The sequence below is a fragment of the Castanea sativa genome, chromosome 12, assembly GCF_040712315.1.
Source record: "Castanea sativa cultivar Marrone di Chiusa Pesio chromosome 12, ASM4071231v1".
NCBI lineage: Eukaryota > Viridiplantae > Streptophyta > Magnoliopsida > Fagales > Fagaceae > Castanea > Castanea sativa.
The window spans coordinates 31,333,154-31,360,737 of NC_134024.1; the positions used below are offsets into that span (position 1 = coordinate 31,333,154).

The window sequence follows — 27,584 nt, forward strand, 5'->3', positions numbered from 1 at the left end:
GGGCAAATAGTCAATTCAATAAAAATTAAGGGATAGTAAATTTAATTAAATACACTAGAAAACATCTGTCACCCATTTTCATGTTTATAGGTTGAGAGCCCTACTGTTCATTGACTAGAGAGATCCGCTCCTTAAAAAACTCAGACCCCCCATCTATAAATAGCTATCTTTTGTTCTCAACATTCAGTTCCTACCTCATTGCTTCCCTCACTTTCAGAACAAGAAAAGGGAGAAAAAAAGTCACCTTAGATATTAAAAAAAAAGAAAAAAAAAGATCATCATTCATCAGTGCTAGCTAGCTAGAGAGACTTCTTCAACACACTTTCTCTACCCAAAAGTATTGATTGATTCTTGAACACCCTTTTGTTCAACAAAGCATTGATCTTTGCAGCTTTAATTTCTACACAAATGGTGAAGACAGAGCTCAACAAGATCCTGCATCTAGACACATCAAAACCAATGCCATCAACATCAGCAAGCAAAAAGAAGAAGTACAAGGGAGTGAGAATGAGGAGTTGGGGTTCATGGGTATCTGAGATAAGAGCACCAAATCAAAAAACAAGAATATGGTTAGGCTCTTATTCCACACCAGAGGCTGCAGCCAGAGCCTATGATGCTGCACTTCTATGCCTGAAGGGGTCTTCAGCCAATCTCAACTTTCCTATCACTACTACTTCCTCTCATCACATTCCTCATTGTGATACCAATACCATTATGTCACCAAAGTCTATCCAAAGAGTTGCTGCAGCTGCTGCTAATAGTACTCTCAATCTCATTGACACTACTACTACTACTACTACTACTACTACTTCTACAACCCCACAATCACCTCCTACTCTCTCTTCCTCATCAGCTGTCTCATCTCCATCTATGTCCTTCTCACCTTGTGATCAACTTGATGATGATGTTTCACATTCACTAATGCCATCCTATAAGGTCAATTTTGAGCCAATGGCCATGATGGAATCATGGTACAACTTTGATAGCCTGCAATCACCAAAATTCATTGATCAAATGCTTAATGGTGCCTTGTTTGATCCACCAGCTGTGGTGGATGATCTGTATGAAGAAAGTGATATTCCTCTGTGGAGCTTCTGCTGAAAGAAAGATCGATCTTTTTCGCATTCATATTCGTTCATGATCTTCGATTATTGCTTGAAGACATTACTGACAGTGACCAAAAATTCATTTTTAGTTAGTGTATTTTAATTAGGACAAGGGAAATTCACATGGAGATGAGACATTTTTTGGACTCTCCCTTGTGGTTTTCTATATATTAAGAGGTTGTATGATTCAATGCCAAGTGTGTTATATCAAATATTATTCATAGTTTCTTCTCAAAAAAAAAAAAAAATTGTAGTTTATAGTGCAATGAAATAATAAGAGGGGGAAAATTTTCATTTTATTAGTGTTCCCTTATAATTATATGCTTTGGCTCTTTCTTTCTTTCTTATTTTGTTCGATCTTAGTTAAAAAAAAAAAATGCTGTACTTGTATAAGTATTCTTAGAAATTACAGTTGCACGCACTCTTAGGAGAGAGTGGGCGGCCATTTTTTATATAGACAGATGTCAGAATTATGCCTATCTCATTAGGAACAAATTGCAGAGGATATGGAACCTTTTTTGAGGATAAACGGCAGAAGAGGATGTGGAAACTTGAAACCATCTGAGAGTGAGTTTTTTTTTTTAATGGAGTTTTTGTACCCCAGCTGCCTAGACTGGTAAAAATTCCTTAGTCCTAAAAAGCTTGAATCTTTTTGTTTTGTTTTGTTCTGAGTTTTATTTGGTCTTTTTCTTTTGGGGGGGTAGAATTTTGCTTGTTCATGAAGTATATTCCTGTGAATTAGAATTTTTCTCTCTCTTTTTTTTTTTTTATAGGAGAATTCGGAACTTAAGCAATAATAAGCAGACCTTAAAAGTTAGTACAAAAGTGGTGAATTCTAATCGGTACGAAATGCTTGGATGATGAAGTGATTGAAGTATTCTAAGCCCATCCAATCATCCATGCTTGCTTCTGTTCTGTTAGCTAGTTGTGGTGAAAGAGATGGAAAGACTAGTAGACTAGTAGGCTTATCCGGACTACTCATATACTCTCTCTTTGTTTTTTTCTTTTCCGTTTTTCATCACCCAGAAGTGCTTATATGTATAGTCTAATTGAAGATTGCACTGTTTTGGTGATGAACTTGTAAAATATATAACATTATAAAAAGGTAATAACTAAATGAATGGGACAATAAAAGTGGTTAATTCTATATTGGATTTGTCACTCATGAAAGACCCCTGTTCCATTGGTGTAATGGGCCAAACCCATCCATCATGGTTGGGTAGCCAATAATAAACAATGAATGATTGTTATGTTAATTTAGAATTTTTATTTAACTATCTCATAATAGTATTTGTAGTTAGTTCTGATTCAATAATTGAAAAGAATTAAAAAAAAAAAAGTTCAATTCCCGCTTATACAAAAAACTGATTGGTATCTTGGTTTAATAATAAAGAACTATTATTAGGAGCGGACGCCATAGATTGAAACTTTCTCTCAAAAAAAAAAAAAAAGATGCAAGTGTTAAACATACAGAGACTCACATAATTTAACTATAATTGAAAGCTTACAGCCATACACATATGAACTTGAGTGGGTTTTGCTCCATGAAGAAAAATAAAGATATATAATCTTAGAGGAGTTCCATTAAGGCATTAAATGAAGAATTTCGAGTTGTAATCAAGTTGAAATTTCTAATAAATTATAAGAAAAAGAGATAAGAACAAACATATATGTATTTAAAAAGTTTTTAAAAGACAAATTGTTAATAAAAAGTTGATAATAATAAAAGAAATTACAAGTGACCATGTGAGTATTTTTTTTTTTTTTTTTTTTTGAAACCAACCATGTGAGTATTAAAAACTATTAACAGAAACATAATAGTAAACGTAGATTTTTAAATTATAGTCAAATTATAATTTATAATCAACTTATACATTATTGAAGAAGGAGATGAAAAAAAAAAAAAAAAATTAGGTAGGGTATCTACTTGGTGCAACTAAGACTTTTAAGACTCAACTTTTGTTATATAGGGTCCGTTTGGATAGAACTTATTGCTGAAAACTTAAAACTGAAAACACTGTAGCAAAATAATTTTTAAATGTGTGAATAGTATTGTGGGTCCCATTTTTAATATTTGTTTTTGAATAAAATGTTTGCGGGTCTCATGAGTAGTACATGAACAGTATTAAACAGTAATATACAGTGTCATTTGTCGGTTAAAAGCTGAAAATCCTGAAAAAAAGAAAAAGAAAAAGTGAAGGAGCTTAAAAGGTTATTATTAGTTCCAAATGGTTTGTTTTCAAAGCTTATTATTAGTTCATTCAGTTTATTTAATTTATATATAACAACTAGGATTTTTTAGGTATAGTTGCACTTTTATCAAATTATTTTTAAGCCCAATAAATCAATAAAAATTTGTTTTCCCAAATGAGTATGGAGAACTTGAGAAATTAATGACTAGGTAAAATGTTCAAGTTTTTAGGTTAAGTAGTATTTTACCGTATCATCCACCCCCCCCCCCCTCCCCCCCCTCCCGTGGCCCTCATCTAGTATTAGAATTGATTACCATGAGAACCAAATGTTTAGTTTTAAGGTTTTGTTTTGGTAAGGAGACAAGGGGGGGTTAGAAACTTAGAATTAGCAAAGGCATTCGAATCGGTATTCTCCATGGAGAGAATTGAGTAGTGTATGGAGGTGGGAAGAATGAGGAAATGAATTGCAACAAATATTTCGATGAGCATAGAGGTTGAACTCCCTAGTGATTATTAGGGAGAAGTCTACAAAATGAGAATGAATTATTCACTATACTCTTGGTTTGGTGTAGACTGTAGATTGCCTTAGATAGGATGCTCGACCGATTATGGTGCAACTTGGCTATTATTGGCCGCTCTAACCTAGGGGTTATGTTTAGGGCCTCGATTGGTCAAGTAGTCTTGAGCTCGACATGGTGCTTGATGACCGATGACCAATTGATGGCTGCAGTCTAGGCCTTGGCCTGCTGGGCTAGGCTTGCCCCATACATAGCTGCCGCTATTCTTCCCTCTAGAGTCATCCAAACACAATACTTTTGGTAATGTTTGGCTCTAGTTGATTCTAAACTAGACTATGATAAGGTTTAAGGTGATTCATAATCATCATATTATATGTCAGTTTTAAGTAAATCATGTGAGACAAAAAAAAAAAAATACTATAAATGTGGAAGTGTAAAAAAAAATAACACCAAAATACACAAGGGTTACGTTGTTTGATCTAACAAACTATCTATGGAGAAAATCTTTAAAGGCTACATCTTTATTATAAAAATGAAGTACAAACCTTATGTTACAATAAACCCAATATAAGTATTCATAAGAGGTTAAACCTTAAATTAATCATATATTAACTATGGTTAATAAATCCGTAGTACAAGTAATATTTTCAACTGTACACCAAGCAAGATTAAGCTTGGGCCTAGGCTAACAGTAAAAACATGATACCTGCATTGCATTGTTTTCCGTGGGAGGAATAGATGGAATTTGACCATTTGAAGAAAAATTTAGAACTTGGTCTAGAGTCTGTAGCTCTGTTCAAGGCACATGAGGTGTCCTTTTGTGATGTGGATGAGGGCATGGGGTCCCATCCTCATTTATTTCCTTTACATTGCATTCGGCCTCTTCAAGGTGTGCCCTTATGGCTATGGGCCATACTCACTTTGGAAATTAGTAGGAAGCGTGGCTAGTATAGGACAGAGTAGAAGAAAATAGAATATTGGACCTAAAGTAAACATGCTACTGTTGAGTGTTGGCCTACATCGGAGTATGATCCCTCCATGAACTTTGTTTTCGGATTTCAGCACATGAATTCACTAACATGACAAATCCAATTCCCATTAATTGAAGACAAGTCATGTGGAATAGAAGCATCAATCTATATCCCAGATTTCAAATATCCTGCTTAATTATTGCTCTAATGTTGATTGTCATTAACATGTCACGGTCATGACTCATGCATAATCAATTTGTATGAACCAATTAAGTTCTATTTGTATTTTATTATGCATAATTGCAGTATCTGTCTCGATCTAGCCTAAGAGTTTTTCACAATAACCGATACGACTTTTTATAATCCAAGGTTGGTTAAGGAGTGTCCTACTCCTGTCTCCTAAGGGACACGTATTAGAGGAATACATAGAAATAAAATATACTTGTCAATACTCAATACTTATTGATTTGCACACATATATTTATTGTACTACAAAAAAAAATCATTTAATGGGGTATATACTAAAAGTTCAAAATGTGTATAAAACACCTATGAACATTTAAACCTCCAAATTACAAATTACCAATTCAAGTTTAATATCAAACAAAGTATGCGTGGAACATGAACATAAGCTTATAACAGAATTGATAAACAATCTAAATCAAATAAAATCACATCCACAGCAGAAATTAAATGGCAAAGATTAAGGAAAGAGAGATGCAAACACAAGGACAACACAACGATGTGTTATCAAAGAGGAAACTGAAGCCCTCGGCATAAAACCTCTCCGCCGCCCTCCAAGCAGTCAATAATCCACTAAAGAATGTAGTTGGGATACATGAACAGTAGAAGACCCTCCAAGCCTAATCTACCCAGTGTACCTAAGCCCTCCAAGCTTCTACTCCAACGAGGTTGCGTCGAACCTATTTCTTCTTTAGCTTACCGGATTCCGCTATAGCCCATAGCATCAACCAATATGAAATTAGTCTCTTCCTAACTGCTTCCCAAAGCACCAAACAACCTTCTCACAGATATGGGTATGGTGAGAAAAGGTTTTGGTAATGTACCTCTCAAGGATGTAACAATAGAGAGGAAGAGAGTAGAGGAATTTGAAGAGCCTCTATGTGAAGATTGTGGATGAGTCAATCTTATTTTTCTCTAGGGTTTCTCTCTCAAAATTCTCTCTGAAAGCCCTCTACATTTTGTGGGTATAAGGGGTATTTATATTGGAGAGAAAAAGGAATGCGAAGAGTCAGTTTTTCCAAAACAGAGCTGTCTGGCGACTTGGCCTCGCGACTTGATTGAGTCACAAGTTCAAGCCGCGAACAAACAGAATGGCCAAACTGGACTTTTTATCTTGTAGTGCTCCAGCTGGCGTGACTGTTCATCTTCTCTGCATGCTTCACTCGTGTGCATCATCTAGCGGCTTGCAAGCCGCGAGCCACCCGCGAGATCCAGCCGCAAGTCCCTGCTTCACTGCACAGTCTTGAGCATTTCTTCACACTCTCTCACACACTACCCTTACATGAATCCCACCTAAATACAGGATTTCTAAGTGCTGAATTACAAGCAAATTGGCATTGAATAAAACCAACAAAATGGTTGATAAATTTCAACCTTACATATACCTTTATTTATGTTATTAGGACACTCATTAACAAGCCGTAAACTTAATATTAGAAATTTATTTTATTGAATGACTTAGCTGAAAACTTTTATCCCTGAACGAGTTTTTAGTATTTAGCAAGATTATATTCAAGAACAGAACAAATTTAACCAGAGAAGAAAGAAAGGAAATGAGAGAGAGAGAGAGAGAGAGAGAGAGAGAGAGTAAACCTGATCTTGCTTAATTTTATTCTAAATATCTATTCTATATTTATTGATAGTAATTGAATAATTATTGGTTCCTATAATCACGGAAATGATCCGTGAATTAAGGGAGGAAGCTTAACAGAATTGCAACAAAACCAACTAACTTAGAAATTAATTTTTGCACCAAGGAATCCTGAGTAGTGTAATCAACCAATATGACGTCGTGCTGAGTTAAGCATATCTATGATAAGTGAAAAGCTGCATTTCGCCACTCTTATCGCTTAATGAAACGCCGCGCTTGAACTAATTGACTGAAGGCTGCTGTTTTAATCAGACAACGTCATTAGGCACCTTCTTCTTCTTCGCATCACTCTAAGATTCCTTCTTAGCTTCAACACTAGCTACCGTTGAAATGCATTGGTGACACAAAAAGCAGGATGATGCTAGATATATAAACTATTTTATAAACTGCTGATATGATGAGTAGTTATTGGTAGGTGAAAAAGTAATATTAATGATGAGTTTAGATGAGAACATATAAGAGTTAGCTACAATAATAGTTTGTGAATGTAGCAATACTCCAAGAAAATACTATGAGTAATGCTAAAAATACAAATTTTTTAACAACATTTTTACAAACTGTTGAAATGACAAATTCTGATTGATTATTATCTAGGCCTACTATTTACATTACTTTTTTACTTACTAATATAACTACTTACCATATTAACAGTTTATAAAAATTTTTGTAAAAACAAAAAAAGTTTATAACCCTATCATTTTCCAAATTCTATTATTAATCAAATAAATATATCAATTACATTTTTTTTTGGTAGAATGCTCTTCTCCTACATCCTTTTTTGGGGATTGTCATCTTGTAATAGTTAATAAGTGTTGCCTTCAATTTCATATAGGTTTTTTAAAAAAAAAAAAAAAAATATGACAACTAAGAAATACAAAGGATTCAAAGTGACAAGTAAGCCAGTCCAAATGATATTTTTTTTATGGTGCCTTTATGTTTGTGATTTGAATCCCATCCCCCTCCTCCATCAACTACCTATGAAAAAGAAATAATAATAAAAAAAATTCCAAAAATAAGGGAATGCTATAATTATTTTTGTTTGTTTTTGGGGGATTATTAGACATTGGTAGATTGTCATGTGCATAAAGCTTCATTTTCCCAATAATTATGATGACAAAGAATACTAGTGCTGCCAATTACGAATATATGTATGTTGATAGAGAATCCAATTACGAATATTGAAGACATCATACAAATCAGATCCAACATAAGGCATTAGTTTAATGATGCGGGCTTGGGCATATTAAGACAGAAATCAGTATGATTATCCATTAATTAATCATTGTGTATACTATAACAAAAACCAAATATAGCATTAGTATATTTAAGAACTTTGTTTTACAGAGTGGCTGTCGCGGGATCATGCTATTTGCAAAAAAAAAAAAAAAAAAAATCTTCTTCTACTTATCAATCCCTTTGTCTCCTAATATTTCCTCTCAAAATTAAATGTTTTTTTTTTATTTTTTTTTATAGGTAGATAGTAGAGGAAGAGGGATGGAGGGATTTGAATTACAAACATGTGTGAAATTAGTAGCGATACCATTACCACTAAGAATGTCATTATCATGAGTATCATATACTTAAGCACCAAAAAAACATCATTATCACGATTATCACTTAAATGAGCATTTTGCTTTAAAAAATGTATTTTTTTTAGAGAGTTTCAACTTATGGTATCCGCTCCTGATGATAGCTTTTTATTATCAGACCAAGATACCATAGTTTATAAGTTTTTATTTATTTATTTATAAGAGTGGCATCCCCTCCTGACATTACCCAAAAAATAAAAAAGCATATATATAATATACAGCCTACTAAAATCTAAATCCAGTCCAAATAATGACATTAAACCCAAACAAAATCATAATCCAGTCCTAATGACCATAATTATCGGTCCCAAAAAAAAAAAACCCCACCCCAAACAACAATCTTCAACCATTTTTGCAAATTACAACCCAACCCAAACAAACCACTATTTTAGTCAAAATTCATCACATTAATGGGGCACAGTGTATTTTAGTCAAAACCACTTGAGGATGATAAATTAATAGTGCTGCTAGAGGATGATAAATTGATAGGGGCACAATGTGTTTATGTTGAATATTTAATACACTGTTCAAATTATTTTTTAGACAAAAAGATTGAAAGATAAATTATAAAGACAAATTTATTTATATGCTGCTAATCTTGCAACTCAAATCTCTCTTCCTGAAACCCTCAAACACTTGGTACATGGGGAGATACCAATTGAACTATAAAACTTTTGGCATAATGATAATATAATTGATACCAAATATGTGGAATTAAAAGTTATCATCCATTGCCAAAAAAAAGAAGATAAAATATAAAACTCATCCTCTATGTTTAGAATTTATTTCAGTCATCTAATTTTGCTTTTGTTTATTTCAGTCATTTAAGTTTCAAGTTTGTTTAAATAAAACATCCCTATCAACTTCTGTTAAACATTGCAGTTAATTGTCCAAATTTTTAATTTTTTCCTTCAAAATTTTAAATTAAAAAATCAAATTAATGATTGAAGAATATTTTCTAGAATTTTTTTAAAAAATTAACAGAAGTTGGCAAAAAGGTCTTAATTGAATAAACTTGAAAATTACATGAAAGAAAATTAGAGAATTGAAATGAATTATGATGAAATTTAAACAGTTTGTTTTGTATTTTAACCCAAAAATTGTTTGTGGTAGAAACCTTGAGTGCGTTGCTAACAAGGCCAGTAGGCCCAAATATTATTCTAAAACTAATAAACCCAGTCTCAAAACTACAGGTCGTGTTTCAGGAGCCAATGAAAATACAAACGGCAACGAGTTCGTGAGTCAGAGCTTGTGTGTGTGTGACTTTGTAGTGACCTGACCTATATATTATCTATATTATAGTATTATCTTCTTCGCGGTTCTGTTCATCTCCTTTTATTTCTGGCAATCCCTTTTCATTTGATCTCACGGAGAAATGGGTTTTTCCAAGGAACAATTCCTTGCGCGCTTACAGGTTTACTTTTTTTTTTTTTGTTTTTTTTGTTTTGCTAGTGCCTACATGTATTTCACTTTTTCTAGTTCAATTTGATCTGGGTATTCTTTATTTTGCTTTTATATCCATTTTTCATGTTCAATTGCTACTATCCAATCTTTATTATGTACATGATTGGATTGAAAATAAGCAATTTCCGGTTATATGATGTAGGGGAATATTTACGTGAATTATAGAACTAATGTTTTTGTTGGAACTTGGAACGCTGTAATAAATACTTACTTAGATAAATTCTGCAATGTGTTAATTAGTTGAATACCCAGTTCACTTGCATACATTATTGTCCTATTGGTACTGTTACTTGCTTACATTTTGGAGCTGGGATTTTGTTTCTTAATTTTAAAAAAATTGTGAATCTATGTGATTCTGAATTACACCAATGGTCAATGGCTGACGTTAAGGGGTGGAGGGTTAGTCACTGGTTCAATCACCAATGGGGTGTGAATATTTTACCTATCAAAAAAGCCCAGCGCAAATGGTACATTCTCTCCTCTTGTAAGAGCAAGGTGGAGGGTTCAATACCTACTCTGTGTGTGTGTGTGTGTGTTAACTTCTTCTTTTTTTGGTTATGTTTTGGCTCAAGGGGAGAAGGATGAGAAGATTGATCTTCACTTCATGAGCCATGGACCCCGGCCAATTGTGCTATCCCTTGGGGTTGTGGATGTGTGTGTAACTTAACAAAAAAAAAAAATTAACTATGGAAAAAATAAATGAGTAGAGATTTATAATTACATACATTATTGTGTACAACATTGATTTTGCTTTTCAGTGATTTGATTTGTATCTTTTGGTCTATTGTCTTGCAAGTAACTTTTCTATTTGGTTTTCATTAGGAGCTTCAAATTGAATTTTCCCAGTATGAACATCCTGTTGTTATGACAGTTGAAGATCAGGTAAAAGAATATTGAAAACAAAAGGGTTGTAACCCTTCCCCTATATACATACGTACTTATGTATTCTGAAGCAGGGATATGTCTTTTCTGGCAGGCGAAATATGTAGGAAATAGCGAAGGTGCACTGAGTAAAAATTTATTCTTGAAGGTAATGGTATTTGAGACTTGAATAGACGCCTTTCTGGTTGTATTGTGGTAAATTTGGGGTTTCACCTCTTGTTGACATAGTCTGTTGCCCAATGCCTGGATGTAATTGTATGTGCAGGACAAGAAAAATAGGTTCTATATTGTTTCCGCACTGGCAGATACTAAAGTAGATCTTAAAGGTAATATATTTATTTGCCCAATCTCTATCACCATACTATGCATGGGCATGTAGAGATGCCAGAGGTTTTTGCAGTGTTTTGAACTGTCATATGATTTGTTGTTGCTCACGAATTGATCGCATTTTCCTGGATATTAATGGAGTTTCTTATGACTTGAAACTAAGCAGTTCTATCTCAAAGGCTTGGGTTGGGGAAAGGAGGTTTGAGAATGGCTCCAGAAGAAGCATTGGGCGAAGTACTTCAGGTTGGTATATACTTAAAAGTTTGGTTTTTGCTTCTTTGGCCCCCGCTTTCTGTCTATAGTGACACCTTGCATTAGTCTGTAGTTTTCTTTATTGTGATGGTATAGGTGCTGTCTTACCCACCCTGCATCTTGTTCCAGTTTTTAGGAAAAAACTTTCTACTTGTGAAGCAGATTTTGGCTTTATCTTTCATAGTTTTTTTTTGGATAAATAACAGAATTGTATTAATCAAAAGTCCAGGTACACCGGGGGTGTACATGGAAAACAGTACATCAAACACATAAATTACAAAGATCAAGCATTTCTAAAAAATTAGAACAAGGGAAAAGATTAAAGGGAGAACTCCACTCTAGCAAGGTGTGAAGAAGAAGAGATTTAAATTCTGAACTAGACCATTCCTTCCCTTCAAAACATCTTGAGTTCCATTGTCACCAAATACACCATAGGACACAATGTGGGACAGCTCTCCATAAATCAATGCTTCGGTGCCCACCAAAGGAACCTTGCCAACTCGAAGATAAATCAGAGACACCATGCAGCATAACCCATTGAAGACCAAATAGAGCCCACACCATGGACCATAATTCATAAGCAATAGGACAGTGAAGAAGAAGATGATTCACCGATTCTCCACTCTTTATATACATATAGCACCAATCTACAACTGCGACACCCTTATACCATAAATTCTCAATAGTCAAAATCTTACCTAATGCAACAGTCCAAGAGAAGAAAGCAACCCTAGGAGGGACCTTTGAACACCACACAGGTTTTCAAGGGAAAGAAATGTCAGGAGTAAAGGAAAGGGAGAGATAGTACCCACTCACTTTAAACTTCTTATTCCCTGTCGATTTCCAACATAGTTTGTCTTGACCTTCACCATTAAGGGGCATAGAATTGATAGGATCCAGAAAAGTGTAAAAATGTTCCTTTTCCCAATCTTGGGGAGCTCTAGAAAAAAGAAGATCTCAGTGAAGCCTCTGGTTAGGAAAGTGCATAACATTTGCAATAGAAGACTCCTTATTACAACTAATGTTATAGAGTTCTGGAAAAGCCTCCCGAAGACTCCTTATCTTTCATAGTTGAGATGATATAAGTTCATTTTGTAGGGGAAACATCTGTATGCATCTTGTATGTCTCTCCTCTTCAGCTCCTCAATATATATATATATATATATATATCAAAGGAATGAAAAGGTTTATGTTCTTGCTTTAGGATTAGAAAAGAGAATGTGAAGTAAATAAAATATCTTCCTTACTATATGAACTTAACCACTTAACGAAGAGAGATGTTGTATGTGAAGAGTTGATATTTTAACCAAAATTGAGTTAACTCCAATGCATCACTTACTTCACCCACTGGCACCAGTTACTTTTCACCAAATTCATTCTTAATCTAATACTACTTTGAAGCAAATGAGTACACACCTAATATATCCAAGCTATTCAGGTATTGCATCAGCATCACAAAATAGTATAGTGTCATTGGCAAATAGCAACTTTAAAATCTCCATAAGTCCTCTCACCTTCAACCCTGCTAAAAGACCACCCTCCATTGTCTTATGTAATTCCCTAATTGGAATTTCTATCGCCAAAATGAATAGGAGTGGAGACACTGGATCTTGCCTCAAACCCTTGAGCTACTAAAGAAGCCTATCGGAGTACCATGGACCATTATTGAGAACCAAACAGTTGTAACGCAAAACCAAACCCATTTTTTCCATTTTTCACTAAAGCCAAGTCTTTCCAACAAGTAAAGCAATAAGTCCTAATTAATGTAACCATAAACCTTTTCAATATCTAGCTTACAATTACCCCATAAATACCCCTTCACTATCTATTATCCAAACATTTGTATGCAATAAGCCCCGGGTCAAGGATTTGCCTTCCAATAACAGAAGCATTTTGTGTAGCTGACACAAAAATCTGAGAGTTTGATTCAATTGATTGGCCAGCACTTTTTGCAATTAAGCTAATAGGGTGAAAATCACACCACTCTTCTTTAGTACCAGAGTAACAAAAGTAGCATTCAACAATTTCTCAAAATTGCAATAATTATAGAACTCCTGAAAAACCAGCATTCACCTAAGATTTCCCAATAGTTTTTGAAAATTGTATACCCATCCAGCCCTGCAGCTATGTCCTCGTCTAGGAAGCACGGGTGCGGCGTTTGGGCCGCCGCACCCGTGTCCGATGCGGCGCGACACGGGGACGCGCAGGCGACACCGCTGCCTGCGCGTCCGTGCCGCGTCTGCCTTTAAAAAAGTATTTTTTTCGGCGCGATTCGCGCCGACGCGGCGCTGATTCGGGCCGACACAGTGCCGATTCGGGCCGACGCGGCGCCGATTCGGCCTGAATCGGTCCATATCGGGCGCATCGGCCGATACCGGGCGAATCGGCCAATACCGGCGTGAATCGGCCGAGGCAGCCGAAATTCAAAAAAACAAAAAAAACAAAAGGTGCGAAATGCATCGTTTAGGTTAACCGGAAAAAAAAAAAAAGAAGAAGAAGAAGAAGAGGTGCAGACTGTGTCTCTGTGGCTGTGTGCTAACTGAAGGCAAAAGGTGAAGGAAAAAAAACGATTTTCAAACAAAAGTAACTGAGGGCAAAAGGGGAAAGAAAAAAAACGGTTTTCAAAGAAAACCCACAGGGTCATGTGCTGACATAATTTTGGAGAGGTTTTTTTAGTCTAGAATTTGGTAGATGCCACGTGAAGGTGGCTTTATTAAGTGAGGGTATTAAATATTTAATTTAATTTTGTCTTGAAAAAGGGTATTAAGTGGATTGTATTTAATTTATGAACATCATAATTTAGTTATTATCTACTATTATTCTTAAATTTGGTATATTTTTATATAATGTGAAAAAGATGCTTAGTAATATATTAAAAATATAAATAAAAATATTTTTTAATAATTTTTTAATCGCCGCACCCCGCCGCACCTGCATCCTACTTTTTTAAAAATTGCTGAGTCCCGCACCCGTACCCGCACCCGAATCCGAAAACGCACCCGTACTTCATAGGTCCTCATCGATATCTCATAAGGCTTCATGCACATTTTCCTTTTCAAAGGATTTTCCACTTCACTAGTATCTTCATCAATAGATTACAAATGCAATCTATCGACCCTTGGTCTCCATTCAACTGACTAAGTATATAAATTCTTGTAGAACTGGGTCACTTCTTCCTTCACCTTTACACTATCCGAGTATTTTATTCCATCAACATCAAGTCACCAATAAAATTGGCTCGTCAATGAGAGTTATCCATCAATGATCTTACCCAAAAAAAAGGAACAAAACTCAATGGCATAGGCACTCGAAAAATATCTTCTGAAATTTGATCATTACATTCTTGTATATATATGTTGAATGATGACTTTCTACGTATAAGTAAAGGCTGGCATATTACCTTGCTGCCATTCTTTTTATTTTTTATTTTTTTTTATTATTATAAGTAACGTAAGAAGTTTTTATTAAAGAAGGGCCAACCCAAGCATACTGGAAATGTATTACAGTGGTAGAAATTAGTAACCCAAATTACAATGATCAAGAAGAACAAGGAGGGACAAAGAAATGCATGAAGGTAAAACTAAGCTCCATTCAAGGATAGTATGGAAGAAAAATGGCTTTATATCAAGGATCGACTGTTACAAGTCCTCAAAGCATCTAGCATTCCGTTCCTGCCATAAACACCAAAACAGGCAATGTGGCACAAACCTCCAGAAATCTATATTTCTATGTCTTCCAAACTTGCCCTGCCATGAAGCCAACAACTCAATAACTTCATATGGCATAGCCCCAATGGATACCAAACAAACAGAATACCATAGACCACAACTCTTATGCTATCGGACAACGAAGAAGAAGATGATCACAACTCGTATACTTAATGTTTTACAGTGCACAGTCTTGAGTTATTTCTTTTCTGATATGTGGTATTTGAGCTCTAAGGAGGTTGAGCCCTAGTTTGGCTCAGGCTGTTTGGCCACATTGTGTGATTGAGCAATTAAAGCATGTTTGATGGACCAATTGCTAGTTAAGTTATTTGTCTAGGTTTGGCTAATAGTAATATATGTCTGTTACTAAGAACAATGACCATCTTGTTATATCAATGTTAAGTCAATATATATAAATACCTGCTTTCTGTTGTGACTAACTGAGGTGCATTTTCATTTGTTTTAATAAAATTATCTTATTCACACACACACACACAAATCTGAAGTACATTTTCTTTTCAATTTTATTTAAGGGAAGAATATTTACCTTGTATGAAATAATCATTAATTTGATTTGAATCTGCCCTCTGATGTTTTCGTGTTTTTTATCATGCAAGGTACCTTTGGGTAGTGTTACTCCATTTGCACTTGTAAATGATTCAGCAAGGTATGCAGTAATCTTTGTGCACATTGGGAGTTAAAGTGTTACTCCATTTGCACTTGTTATGCCTAGAATTTTATGTTTGTATGAAATGATTCAATTTTTGTGTCAGTCACTTCTTTTCTTTGTTATTGGTGTTGTGCTGATATCTCCATCAATATTGCTTTGAAAATTTTAATTTGCTTCAAAATAGAGAAATCCTGAGTCCTGACATTGCTTTATCTCTTCTATTACTAGACCAGTTCTTGAGTGTGTGCAGATGCACATGTGGGCATGCAATTTCATGTTTGCATAATTTTGTATGACGGATTAAGACAGACTATTTGTGAAGTGGGGTCTGTTTGGGATCTGTTTATTTTGCTGAAAGTAAAAACTTTTTGCTGAAAGTACTGTAGATAAAGGTAAAAATTAGCTGAAATAAGATAGTAGAACTCATAAATAGTACCAAAATGTGCAGTGGGACCCATGAATAGTAGCAAAAATAAGCTGAATAATAAATTAAGTTGGCAAAAATTATTTTTGCCAAATGGACATTGATTCTTAATAGGCCATATATACTGCCTGCCCTTAACAACCTCAACATCTTAGTCCTTCATGACACACATAATCAGCAATAATCCGACTCATGAATAGTTGCATGATAGATTACATAACTTATAGAAGAATAGGACAGCATGTTGAAAAATTTAGAAACTAGAAAGTAAGACATAATTAGGACAAACCTAAACACAATAATAAAGTCTGGAGTGATGCTCTAGGTGGTGGTGGATCCAAGTGGACTAGTAAGGTAAGCCCAGTTGGCTATGGACAACTTCTTGCATGCTCCAGCATCACTGAGGAAGGCTCACCCAATCTCTTAAAACCTGAACTGTATGGGTGAACTGGAAAGGTGGTTTGTTAACTTGTTTAACCGTGGGTTCTTCTGGTTGAATCATAAACATATTTACTTAGCTAAATGAAATAGAAATAAAAATAAAAAGCTATAAATATTATTATAATATTTATATACTTATTTGAAGTATGCAAGTTTTATATTTAGACTTAAAAAAAAAAATGCTAGATTTAGTGAATTTTAGAGGGAAAAAATGAATAATGTGAATTTTTATATTTTTTTGAAAAATTCTTTGGTTCAACTAAAAGAATGGTTTAAGGGGGTGAACCAGTTTAACTGGTTAGTCTGGTCTGGTTTTAAAACACTGGGCACACCTCATTTGTCACTCTTCATTTTTCAGTTTGAGTTTCACATACATTTTCGTGATGCAATTGATATAGTTTGATTGTCCTTTGGAAGTTTGTTTCACTGACTGTAATAGTAGAATTGGTTTGCTAGTATGAAATTATCCGGTTAATTGTTTTTTGTTCTTTTGTTTGGGATATATATATATAAAATTTATTTGTACCTTTATGTGGCATAGACTGTAATGTGCATTAAACCCCATTTAAGGAGAATTCCAGCAGAAATTATGCAACATTGTACCCTATTTTCTGGTCCTTTCTTTCCATCTTCTCCTTTTGATGTTAACTTATATCTTTGCTTTGTGAAGAAATGTCTCCCTCCTGTTGGATCAAGGATTTAAAGGTCAGGAGCGCTGTTTGTTCCACCCACTATCAAATGATATGACAATTTGTAAGTGAGAATGGTATCTAGAAAAAGAAACTCTTTTGACATAGTTTTTGAGTATTTTCTCCAGCTTTAATTTTGAAACCAATTTCACCTCAATTATTATGTGTGTTATCCTTTGTACAGTATTTTTAAAAGGGTTTTGAGGAAAAAAGAGAAAAGAAAAGGGGGGGGGGGGGGAAGGTGGTTGTGCGAGTATGAAGGTTGTAAACTCTATAAGTTTAATAGAATCATAACAAGTTTGAATTTTTAAATTTTTTGACCTCGATGATAATCACCATCTTTTCTTGTGAAGCTCTTTTAGTTAACTATATTATATAATTCAATATCAACTCATAATCTAAAAATATTTGAGCAATTCAACACTTAGATTCCTCAAGTAACAGAGTATACCCTGTTACTTGAGGAATTAGTGTATACCTGATTTATAAACTTTTCTTACTTTTAAAATAAATAAATAACAGAGTATTCCCAGGAAAAGAGTGAATTACTTGGGACATGGAGTTTGGTGGAATAGGAATAGGAGGAAGGGGTTTGGACTGTGGTGTCTAGTGTGTATATGGTATATTGGACGTTTTAACTGTTAACTATATAGGAGGACTATAAAAAAAGACGAAAGATGAATGAGATTTTCACTGTCCAAAGCTAAATTCATTCATGTCTTGACTTGAGTTTTTAGTATGGTGCATGATTGGACTCATGCCACTTGATTGGAGATGTCTTATCTTATTGTACTGTGTTAGAGATTCTAAAAAGGAACTTTGTTGGCTTATAAAAAAAAGGAACTTTGTCTTCTATTTTTGACATCATCTGCTTTAGAGTGGCAGTTCATACTGTGATTGATGATAGGAATTTTATATGGTGAATGAGGTAGAAGATGGTTAGTCTCATCACTCTATTTTTTTTATTTAGTGGTGTTAATGTTAAAAGTATGCTATATTTCCTCAAGTTTCATCTAGTTTGATAGTAGATTTAAAGAAATTTCTGCAGTTGTAGAATTTTCATATGGAAATTTCATAGATGTAGGCCTAATGGAAGCTATGTAATCTATGAGAAAATGATGGGTAATTAACCTGTTTGTCTATCTGTATGGGAATTCTGTAAGAACTTTCAGTGAGGGTAGCATTGCTCAAAAGACTTTACATTCATTTTTAATTGCTACCTACATCTTACTTGGCAATGTTTATTATTACACAACATTATGGTACATAATAATGCATCATGTTGCAAGGTACTGCATTAGTGAATGGATTTATGTTAGCGAGGCATTGTTTAGTTTATATTTTGTTTTTAAGTTAGCCCCTAATCCTTGAAATACTGTTTCCAGCTCTTAATGTCTGTGAGCTTGACAAATTTCTAAGATCAATTGGAAGAGACTCCTCATATGTTGACCTGGAGGTGATTTAGAATAAGATTTGTTATGTAGGTTCGCCAAATTACTCTTAATTTTTTTTTATGTAATTTTTTTTTGTGTTATTATTCTTTGCAGGCTAACCCTCCAGTAGGGAAAGATAATCCTCCTGATCTAGCTGCTCTTGTTCCATCTGATTCCATAGTTTTGCCAGATCTTCCAGAAAAAGCAGCATCTTTGCAAGCTCCTCCAAAAGCTCATGTTGTTTCAGATAATAAGTCCACAGATACTACAGGTACCTCTTTGGCCAAAATATGATATTACCACTCAATCATTTGCTTGAACAAAGATGAGGATATTAATGCTTGTGTTTTTCCTTTATTTTTTTCGTAACTTGGAGGATTCTATATGCCATGTCAAAGATGCAAGGCCTTGCAGTTATTGAGAAATGGTCTTTCCAATATTGTTTTTCACATCAATATATCTATTTGGTGTTCTATTGCATCATTGAACATGAGCCCTATTTTCTGGGACTATATATGATTGTTTTCACACTTTTGGTGAAGTTAAAATCTCCTTTAGCGATTGCTTGCTTCAATATTGAATTTCAGGGATTGAAACCTTGAGTCCTTTAATAGCATTTAAGAGGAGAGAGCAAATAAGATAAGGAATATAAAAGGTCTATATCAGCCTCGTTATGAATGAAAACATGTTATATTGGCAAGGCCTCAAGGTTATTTGCTCTCTCCTCTTATCATATATTAGAGTCATTTCCCTTGAATCAATTTAGTTAAGATCTAGTAGTTATCAATTTTAGATGTTAGTTGTTATATAGGTTTTGATTAATCATCTTGGATAATTTAGTTACCCCATATTATATTTAAATTTAAATTTGATGGTATTTTTAAATGTTTTTTATTTTCTATTCAGTTACCTCATGAGCCTTTGACATACCAACCACCAAATTGATTCAAGGGAAATGTCTCTAATTTCTTAATTCCTCTATTTTCATTCCCAAATAGTTGGTATTGGTGTTGTAGCTTTTATTCTAACTGCAACATTTTGTTGGTACCACTATGGTGATCTCAGCACAAAGATGCCTTAGTTAATGGCTGTGATGCCTAACCTAAAGGTTTTTTTTTTTGAGACACCAGTCAAGAATTTTATTCAAACCACAGCAAAACTACTGTCAATTAAAACAAGAGAGTCAACATCACTAGGGATGTCCTCCAACCAAAGTTGGGGTACAACAAGAAACTTAGCTAATCTGGCTTACTTATCAGCCACAGCATTACCCTTTTGGCAAACATGGGAGAATGAACAATCACAGAGTTGCAAAGCCAAGGTGATAGAATCTTCTATAACATTCCCAAAAGATACCAGGCAAGGTGAACTAGCCTGAATGCAGTTTAGGACACTTGCCGAGTCCCCTTCAAACAATTTGATGCAGCCCGTTTTCTAGTGCAAAAGCAATTGCTCTCCTACAGGCCAGAGCTTCTACGTCTTCCACTGTTGTAGGTGATTCAATCCTTTCCGACAGAGCACCTATAACTTTTCCTGCAGAATCCCTGATCACACCGATACCAGCATATGAAATATCCTGGAAAAGATCTCCATGGAAATTAACTTTAAGAAAAGGACTTGGAGGTGGAGACCAGTGGGTGGGACTGAGGATCGGTGCTATTGTGGGTTGATATTGCTGTACTGCTTGAAACTCTTGCATTCTTTCAGTTGCATCCACAAAGATCTTTTAGTAAGGAATGGAATAGTTACCCAGTCTTGATGCATTCCTCTTTGTCCATATAACCCAAGCAACATAAGTGAAAACCTTGGCAAGATTTGGTTCTTGATTTCCCAGTGAGTAGAACTCTGAAGCAAGTAAAACGACTGGACAGATTGCTTTGGCAAAGTTCAACCTCCCACCAAATTTCTTTGAGTACCTGGCACTCCCATAGGCATGGATAGTGTCTTCTATTTCCCTACCACAGCATTCACAAAAATCATTGTGAGTCACTTTCAATTGAACAGATTCTTCTTTGTAGGTAGCGCTTCGCAGCAAGAACGCCACAGAAAATGATTAATTTTATTTGGAACGTTGAGCTCCATATTTCCTTCCAAAACCCATTGTGTGCTGTCGGATTTGATTGGCCCGGTTTAATCAAAGCCTCAGTTTGTAAACTCCATTCTTTGTCTTTTTCCAAATCAGAGAATCTTCAGGCTAACGGTTGCTGAGGGGAATGCCGAGGACAGCGTTAGCTTCATGTGGTAGCAGCTCTTTGCGAACTCTATTCTCCAACCAGCAAGGACCCTCCTCGTCAATTAATGCATGGACATGAGTGTTATTTGGAAAAAAATTTTTTGGGGGGGGGGGGGGGGGATATGACTTGCGTAAACGGATCTGGAAGCCAATTGTCACCTCTGATAAGGACCTTCTCCCCATTGCCAATTTGCCATGTTGAACCTCAGCGAACAAAACTTCTTGCTTTCAAAATGCTCTGCCAAGCATATGAGCCATTAGTCTTAACCCCCCCATCCAAGATTGAGCAGTTGGGGAAATATTTGGCTTTGAAGACTTTGTAAAAAAGGGAGTCAGTGTTGTGAATTAACCTCCAAACCTGTTTGCCAAGGAGAGCAAGGTTGAACTGTTCCAAATCTTTAAAGCCCAAACCACCATGATTCTTTGGTAAGCATAATTTATTCCAGCCAACCCAGTGAGTTTTGCAAGCATTGCCCTTATATCCCCACCAAAATTTCCGGATTAAAGCCTATCCTAAAGGTTTGCACCAAATACATGGCATTTATAACCCAACAATGTCACATGCAAGCTATGAAAGTTTGTGAATGCGCAAAATCTTTTTTTTCCCATGCTTTTGTGTGTGTGTCTATACACATATATATATATATATATATATATATATATGGGTTGAGTTCAAGTTACACTTGGTGTAACTTTAAGGAATATTACACCACTTAATATATTTTAATTAGATGTGAATTTTGATAATTCGACCGCTGGATTACATTATCTTCATATATTCTTCATGCTTACAAAATTTAAAGATGATCAAAGATTAATAACCATGTTATCAATCAATTGTTTAAATTCAAGTTTTTGTAGTTTAAAATAATGTATAAAAGATGAGTTTATGGATCGAATGGTAAATTGCATTAGATTGGCATGCAAACTGGCATGCATGTTAAAAATATATAGAACATGTAATTCAACGGTTGGATTTTCAAAATATGAATTCAATAATAAGTTATTGGGTGATGTAACATTATTTAGAGTTACGCCAAGTGTAACTTGAACACAATCCTATATATATTCATTGAAATTCCTTGCAGGAAAGTCATTGGAAGTTTTCATTTTTTTTGTTCCTTTTTTGCTTGGACTTGTTAATTAGAAGTTATGAGAATTATCCAGCTGAAGATATAGAAATGGACGTATTTAGTTCAAATTGTCCATTTTGATAATATACCGTCTGAGAAGTGGAATTTTAAGAACCTGACTTGTTTCTGTTTTGAGAAAGGGAGTTTATTTTAATTTTTCTCTTTTGGGGAGGTGTTAATTTTGAGAGGAGATATATCATCAAATCTATACCAGTTGGGCTTCTAGAGCTCTAGTTCATTCATGGTAACCCATATATATTGATTCTTTATGATGCAGCAAAAGCTACCGAGCCATCCAGAAAAGTGAAAAATGTAAAGGATAAACCTGTCAATAGTGTGCAACCATCAAGCTCCTTCAAAGATGTTGGGCAATTTGTGGAAGAAATTTTGGATAAAACATCAGCATTGTTACTCTCAGAGGTAAGCTTGTTTTATTCTGCTCTTTTTAGACTTATTGTAAGTGATTCTTCTGGGTTATGCTAAAGAAATTGTCATGCAGATAACTGAGGAGACTATTAAGCAACATGGACAACAGCTAGGAGTTGTGGTATCAAATTGTATCAGAGAACGTCTTGCCTCAGAGTTGAAGACAGATACGGTGAGTTTTGGCTACCACATGTGAATTATACCTTTTCAAACATTTATGCATAAGGCTTGCATATTGAGGATTGGTTACTTGCATGCTACTGTTGGTTATGTGGTTGCAAAAAGTTTTTTCACATTAATTTGTGATTATATTCTATGTTGCAGACTTAATTTGTGGTTTTACTGTCTTCATGATTATCTTTATTGCAGACGCTGTACATGCAGACAGCATACACGGAAGGTTTTCATGTTGCCCGCAAGATGTTCCAGAGCACTGACACTCACCATCAATTCAGGTGTTTGTGAATGGTATTCCAGCACACCCATTCCCTGCCAATACCCCCACTCCTCTCCAAGAAAATGAAAAGATTAAACAGAAAGGGGGGTACGAAGAGTGAGAATTTCTAGTGTTCAATGTTCATTGCAAAGTTTTTACTTATAATACTAAACATTCGTCAAACATTCATGTAGACATTTGAATCTTGATAGAAATGTATACGTTCCTTAAGTGACGTAGGATGTTATGATTTTTTTTTGGGGGTATTTGTTGATCTGTTTTCACAGTAGCAATTTGTATCAGAACCATGCACCAGTGATCCATCACCATGAAAACAGACTAATGGATCACAGATTCATGGTTGTCTTTGTCTTCCCAGCGATGGTAGCTGGAAGAATAGTGCCTTTTCTGGGATTCTACACTTAAAATTCTGATGCATTTTTGCATAACAAGTAACAACTCTGATGGAATTCTTGGTCAGCATTTCATTTAAATAGGGGGGAAAATAGGGGCAAGCTTTCTAAGATATAATGAGGACTAATGATATTTTTCTCCTTTATCTGAAGGGGATAGCTAGAGTTCATCTCTTCATGAATGTGGCATCTGTGGGTTATCATTTGATTAAAGTACTAGAAAAGAAAAGTTAGAATGACTGATTTCGTGGATGCAATCCAATGGCTTAGGCAGCCCCGTTGTCTGTGTCATCGGATGAGTCCTTGCATATGAGGATGACACTTTTTTTGAAGTATCACATTAACGCAACTTACATAAATGCATGTACATAAAAACACTGACACGTTTAAGTGTGTGTATATATATCTATATATATATATTTTTTTCATTTACACGGTAAAGACGTAATATTGCGGACAATGCCCCATTTATATGCAGATTTTACTGCAGTGGCATTATCATGACAAATAATAAACACAAAGCAATAGAAGCGGCATGTTTGGGCGAAATGTCTCAGATATACCCCCATCCATGATTCGGCCGTCATGGTGTATGAATTATGAGCAAGCTATATATAACAGCTGTGATATTCAATGTTTCAGAATGTTGAAAGGTTTTATAATCTACCGAAACCAGCTTGCTCCTGCAGAACAAAAAGTCATACTATTTGGTTAATGCAGGAAACGGTGATGATGCACGTGCAAACTTTGTCTAGAAGCATTACTTAAAAGTGACTTCAGATAAAAAAAAAAAAAAAAAAAAAAAAAAAAAAAAAAACTAAGTATTGCACATTTAAGAGAGAGAGAGAGGAATACGACCCAATTTGATTCTCAAACAATTTTTCGGTAACAATAACTTGTATGATGTTCTCTCATTTATTTTTTTGCTAATAAAAAAAAAAGAAAAAAAAGTTAATAGTTTCATAACGGAAGGTATTGCAAAATCCTATGGTAATCTCATTTATGTAAAGAACCAACTACGGAGCTTCTTTAGATTAATGCTCATGTAACTAACCTTATGTTTGGATCGAGAGAACTAGAGGGAAAAGTGGCCAGAATATTCTAAAAATTGGTACATTCTGGTCACTTTGCCCTTTTCTTTCCTATCATCTCCCTCATCCCAAGCATACCATTATAAGATATACAGGCCTAGAGACTAGTCCAATATTGGTGATCTCATTGAAGTTCACTTTGTTCCAATATTAGTCATTTTATTTCATGAAACAAGCTGATCTTGAACGTGATTAGCTCAAAGCTTTAATTTCATTGTAATCTACTCTAAAATATGTCATATTTTTATTGTTCTGGTGAAAAATATTTAAACATTGAAGCATACAGAGTTTTCTATTAGCTTTTGTTCAGTTTGGGAAACTAGTTGGGCAAGTATCATAAAATCTATGGCTAACACGTCTCCCCAAAGTCATTTCTTCTACATTCTAAATGTTGCATCTCAAAACTGAAACCCGCCAAGAAAAGAAGGAAAGAAGAAATTAGAAAATTAGAATCATAAAGCCAACTTTTCTTTTTTGTAACTTTCTTCTTTTAATGGTAAGAAGTGATATCCATTAGTAACATAAGATTAATGGAAGAGCAAATTTGCATACCGAATATTTAAACTAGCTACACATGATATTTTCCCCTGGTGCGCCCTCTCTTTATTTGCTTAGAAACTTACATTCCTAGTAAAAACAGTTTAACCACAAAGTCCATATCAATTGCTTCCAGCATAAGCAGCAACATTTTGGGCTAAAGAATATGGCAAGAATCCCAACATGAGTTGACTGCTTAAAAAGAAAAAAAGAAAAAAAGAAGAAAAAAAGAAGAAGAAAATAGTTGAATTCAGCATAAAGAGTAGAGTATAGGAGGTATGAGGGAAAACAATGAAATTACAAAGTACCAGAAAATTCGAACCATTAAAGCACACATCAAAATATCCCATATGAAGTGGTCTTGTTTCTATTAAGGGAATTAGATCTGGGTTCAAATTTACTGAACTCTTTTTTTTTTTTTTTTTTTGGGAAGAGGTAGAGGTACCACTTTAGCTATAGAGCTCAATGATTGTCATAATTTATTAGGACAATTCAATAGTCTTCTCAATGCATATAATGTATGACTTGACTTCTTCTTCTTTTTTTTGGGCTTTTCCATAATGTTTAATGGTCCAAATTCTGTAATCCATATTACTTATCCAAGTTTCCAAGATAAACTAATCCATTTTAGAATTGTTAAAGCTTTCTTTATTTATCCGGAATACATTGAATGAGTTTTACTGATTTCTTATTTATAGAAATAACCATATAAAATAAAGATAATTTATTTCTTGTAGAAACTAAATTCAAAACGATCAATATCTAGAATGTAAGCATGGTGTAAATTAATGGATCTATAGTGAAACTATAACAAGAATCAAGTAATTTTTAGCACAAGCTCTAACTTACCCCTTCGAGAAGTACCAATATTAATGTCATGATCAGCACGTGGATTAATCTGTCGATATCTTGGACGAAATGGCCACAAAGATGTCAAATGACTCCACCTCAAGCTCCTACGTCTCCTACTCTCTCCTCCAACTCGAGAATCCTCAGAATCATTCTCTACTCTTACCCGCTGCTGATCTTCAGAATCAGAAGGCACTGGCAGCTCATGCCGGCAAACAGGACAAGAGTTATGAAGCCTTAGCCAAGGAACAATACAATCAGAGTGATATATATGCTTGCAAGGCATTTCCCTAGCTTCTCCACCAACCTTAAACTCTTCCTTGCACACAGGGCAATATTGTGAGTCATTGTTCAAATGCTCTTCTGTGATGCTCACATTTGGTATTGCATTGATTGCTTCTTCTGGTGCTGGAGAAGGCCCTGGCCTATCATTTTCAGTCAGCTGCTCAATCATTTCGTTTAGTCCTGGCCCGAAAAAGAAATTTCTATGATCAAATCCGGAAGGTGTTGGTTGTGGTTGAAGCACTGGTCTAAAAGGGTCAGCAGGATCTAAAGGCCTAAGAATAATCCATGTCCGAGGTTGGCCTTGGATTTCAGGTTCTGTATCTGGGCTCTCTCTCCATCGCCGTCTTGAACGTGTCCGGGGTCTTGTTTCAAAACCTGGGGGAGGAGGCAAAGGATGGCCTAGGGATTCAGCTTCCGGGTCATGTAAACCATGGTGGAAGCGCCTAATTGGGGGGTCAAGCATGAGAGCAAGGGCCTCGAGTAGACGGGCTTCTGGGGAGGGATCGAAATCAGTGTGATCAACAACTAGTCTAGGCCTAGCTACGTTCATCTCAACGAGGAACTGCCCCAAACAACGTGGACAAATAACCTCTGATGGGTTTGTGGAAGCAACCCTGACCATTCTGTGGCATTGGTAGCACCAGTAGAGAGGGTAGGTTGTTGGGTTACCATTGTTTCGAACACGAGGAGGGCTCAATGACATGATTAGAAAGGTTGTGAGCTTGAAAGTTCAATTGGGTTTGGTTTTTTTTGCTCTCTGGGATTAAGTTTATAGATTGAAGATATCAAGTGGGGAAAGGTATATAAACAAGAATGGAACAAATAGAGCAAAGAATAACAGCTTTGTAAGGTTGTGGAAAGCAATTCTTTCTCTTTGTTGAAATTATGTTTGGCTTTGTAGGTTTTGTGTTCACACTGTTTCGTTCTAAGGAAGGAAAGGATGAGTGAAATGTGATACATACGGAAGAGGTTTTTCTTGTGGGTTGGTTCTTGAAAGGTCGAATTGGGAGGGAAGGGTAACGGCTAACTTACACAGGAAGAGATTTCAGAATCTTCTACTTTCCGTGAAAATGCACTTTCTGTTTTGTTATAATGATAATCTAAAGAGGAATATGTGTTTAGCTAATTATGCTTGCAAATGTCATCTGCGGAATGTCAATTGCCTATAAACTATAGGATAAAACTTAGGTGCAATACCTTAAGATGCTGTTCATTAGGTTCCCTTTTTAAGATTCAGCCATGTGGCTGCTTAACTAAAAAATGCACTTCCTTTCCCATGAAAAAAAATCAACATGGCAAAATCTTAAAAAGGAAACCTAAAAAACAACACCTAACTACTGTACTTAAGTCTTGCTCTAAATTATATATCACTCTAGTCGCTAACCTGTGCGATGCACGGAAAAATTCAGAAATATGTTTAAGAAATTCTTTTTTTTTTTTAATTTTTAAATTCATCCTCTAGATTGATGAAAGCTATAAGATTAATTCCTAATATTCATGTACTTAAACAACAAGTTTAAATGGTTAAATGTTGCGAGCTTGATAAATCCATAATCATAGCCTTTGAAAATACTCGATTCTAGACTTGCAAAAGCAAAATTATGAATTTTTACTCCTCCTTT

The 27,584-nt window shown here is 35.1% G+C and overlaps 3 protein-coding genes across 4 annotated transcripts; 2 read left to right on the forward strand and 1 right to left on the reverse strand.

Moving 5' to 3' along the window:
- The first annotated feature begins 201 nt into the window (after positions 1–201).
- LOC142620859 (ethylene-responsive transcription factor ERF014) lies at positions 202–1,411 on the forward strand. Its single transcript, XM_075794162.1, has one exon. The coding sequence runs from the start codon at positions 409–411 to the stop codon at positions 1,099–1,101; it is 693 nt and encodes a 230-aa protein (XP_075650277.1). The 5' UTR covers positions 202–408; the 3' UTR covers positions 1,102–1,411.
- An 8,055-nt stretch (positions 1,412–9,466) lies between these two features.
- LOC142619744 (uncharacterized) lies at positions 9,467–23,267 on the forward strand. The gene is made up of 12 exons (XM_075792999.1): positions 9,467–9,684; positions 10,557–10,616; positions 10,711–10,764; positions 10,882–10,942; positions 11,110–11,186; positions 15,520–15,569; positions 17,108–17,190; positions 18,512–18,582; positions 18,674–18,830; positions 22,203–22,345; positions 22,425–22,523; positions 22,721–23,267. Exons 1-12 carry the CDS (start codon positions 9,646–9,648, stop codon positions 22,814–22,816), a joined length of 990 nt encoding a protein of 329 aa, XP_075649114.1. The 5' UTR covers positions 9,467–9,645; the 3' UTR covers positions 22,817–23,267.
- Positions 23,268–23,591: 324 nt separating this feature from the next.
- Positions 23,592–26,792, reverse strand: LOC142619743 (E3 ubiquitin-protein ligase RZF1). 2 transcript variants are annotated; one of them, XR_012841551.1, is made up of 3 exons: positions 25,678–26,792; positions 24,915–25,020; positions 23,761–23,883 (listed from the first exon to the last, which is right to left on the reverse strand). XR_012841551.1 is itself a non-coding variant. In XM_075792998.1 (2 exons), exons 1-2 carry the CDS (start codon positions 26,663–26,665, stop codon positions 23,864–23,866), a joined length of 1,008 nt encoding a protein of 335 aa, XP_075649113.1. In that variant the 5' UTR covers positions 26,666–26,792; the 3' UTR covers positions 23,592–23,863. The 2 variants fall into 2 exon arrangements, 1 of the variants encoding a protein (XP_075649113.1); XM_075792998.1 differs by lacking the exon at positions 24,915–25,020 and having other exon boundaries at positions 23,592–23,883.
- Between the last annotated feature and the right edge of the window lie 792 nt (positions 26,793–27,584).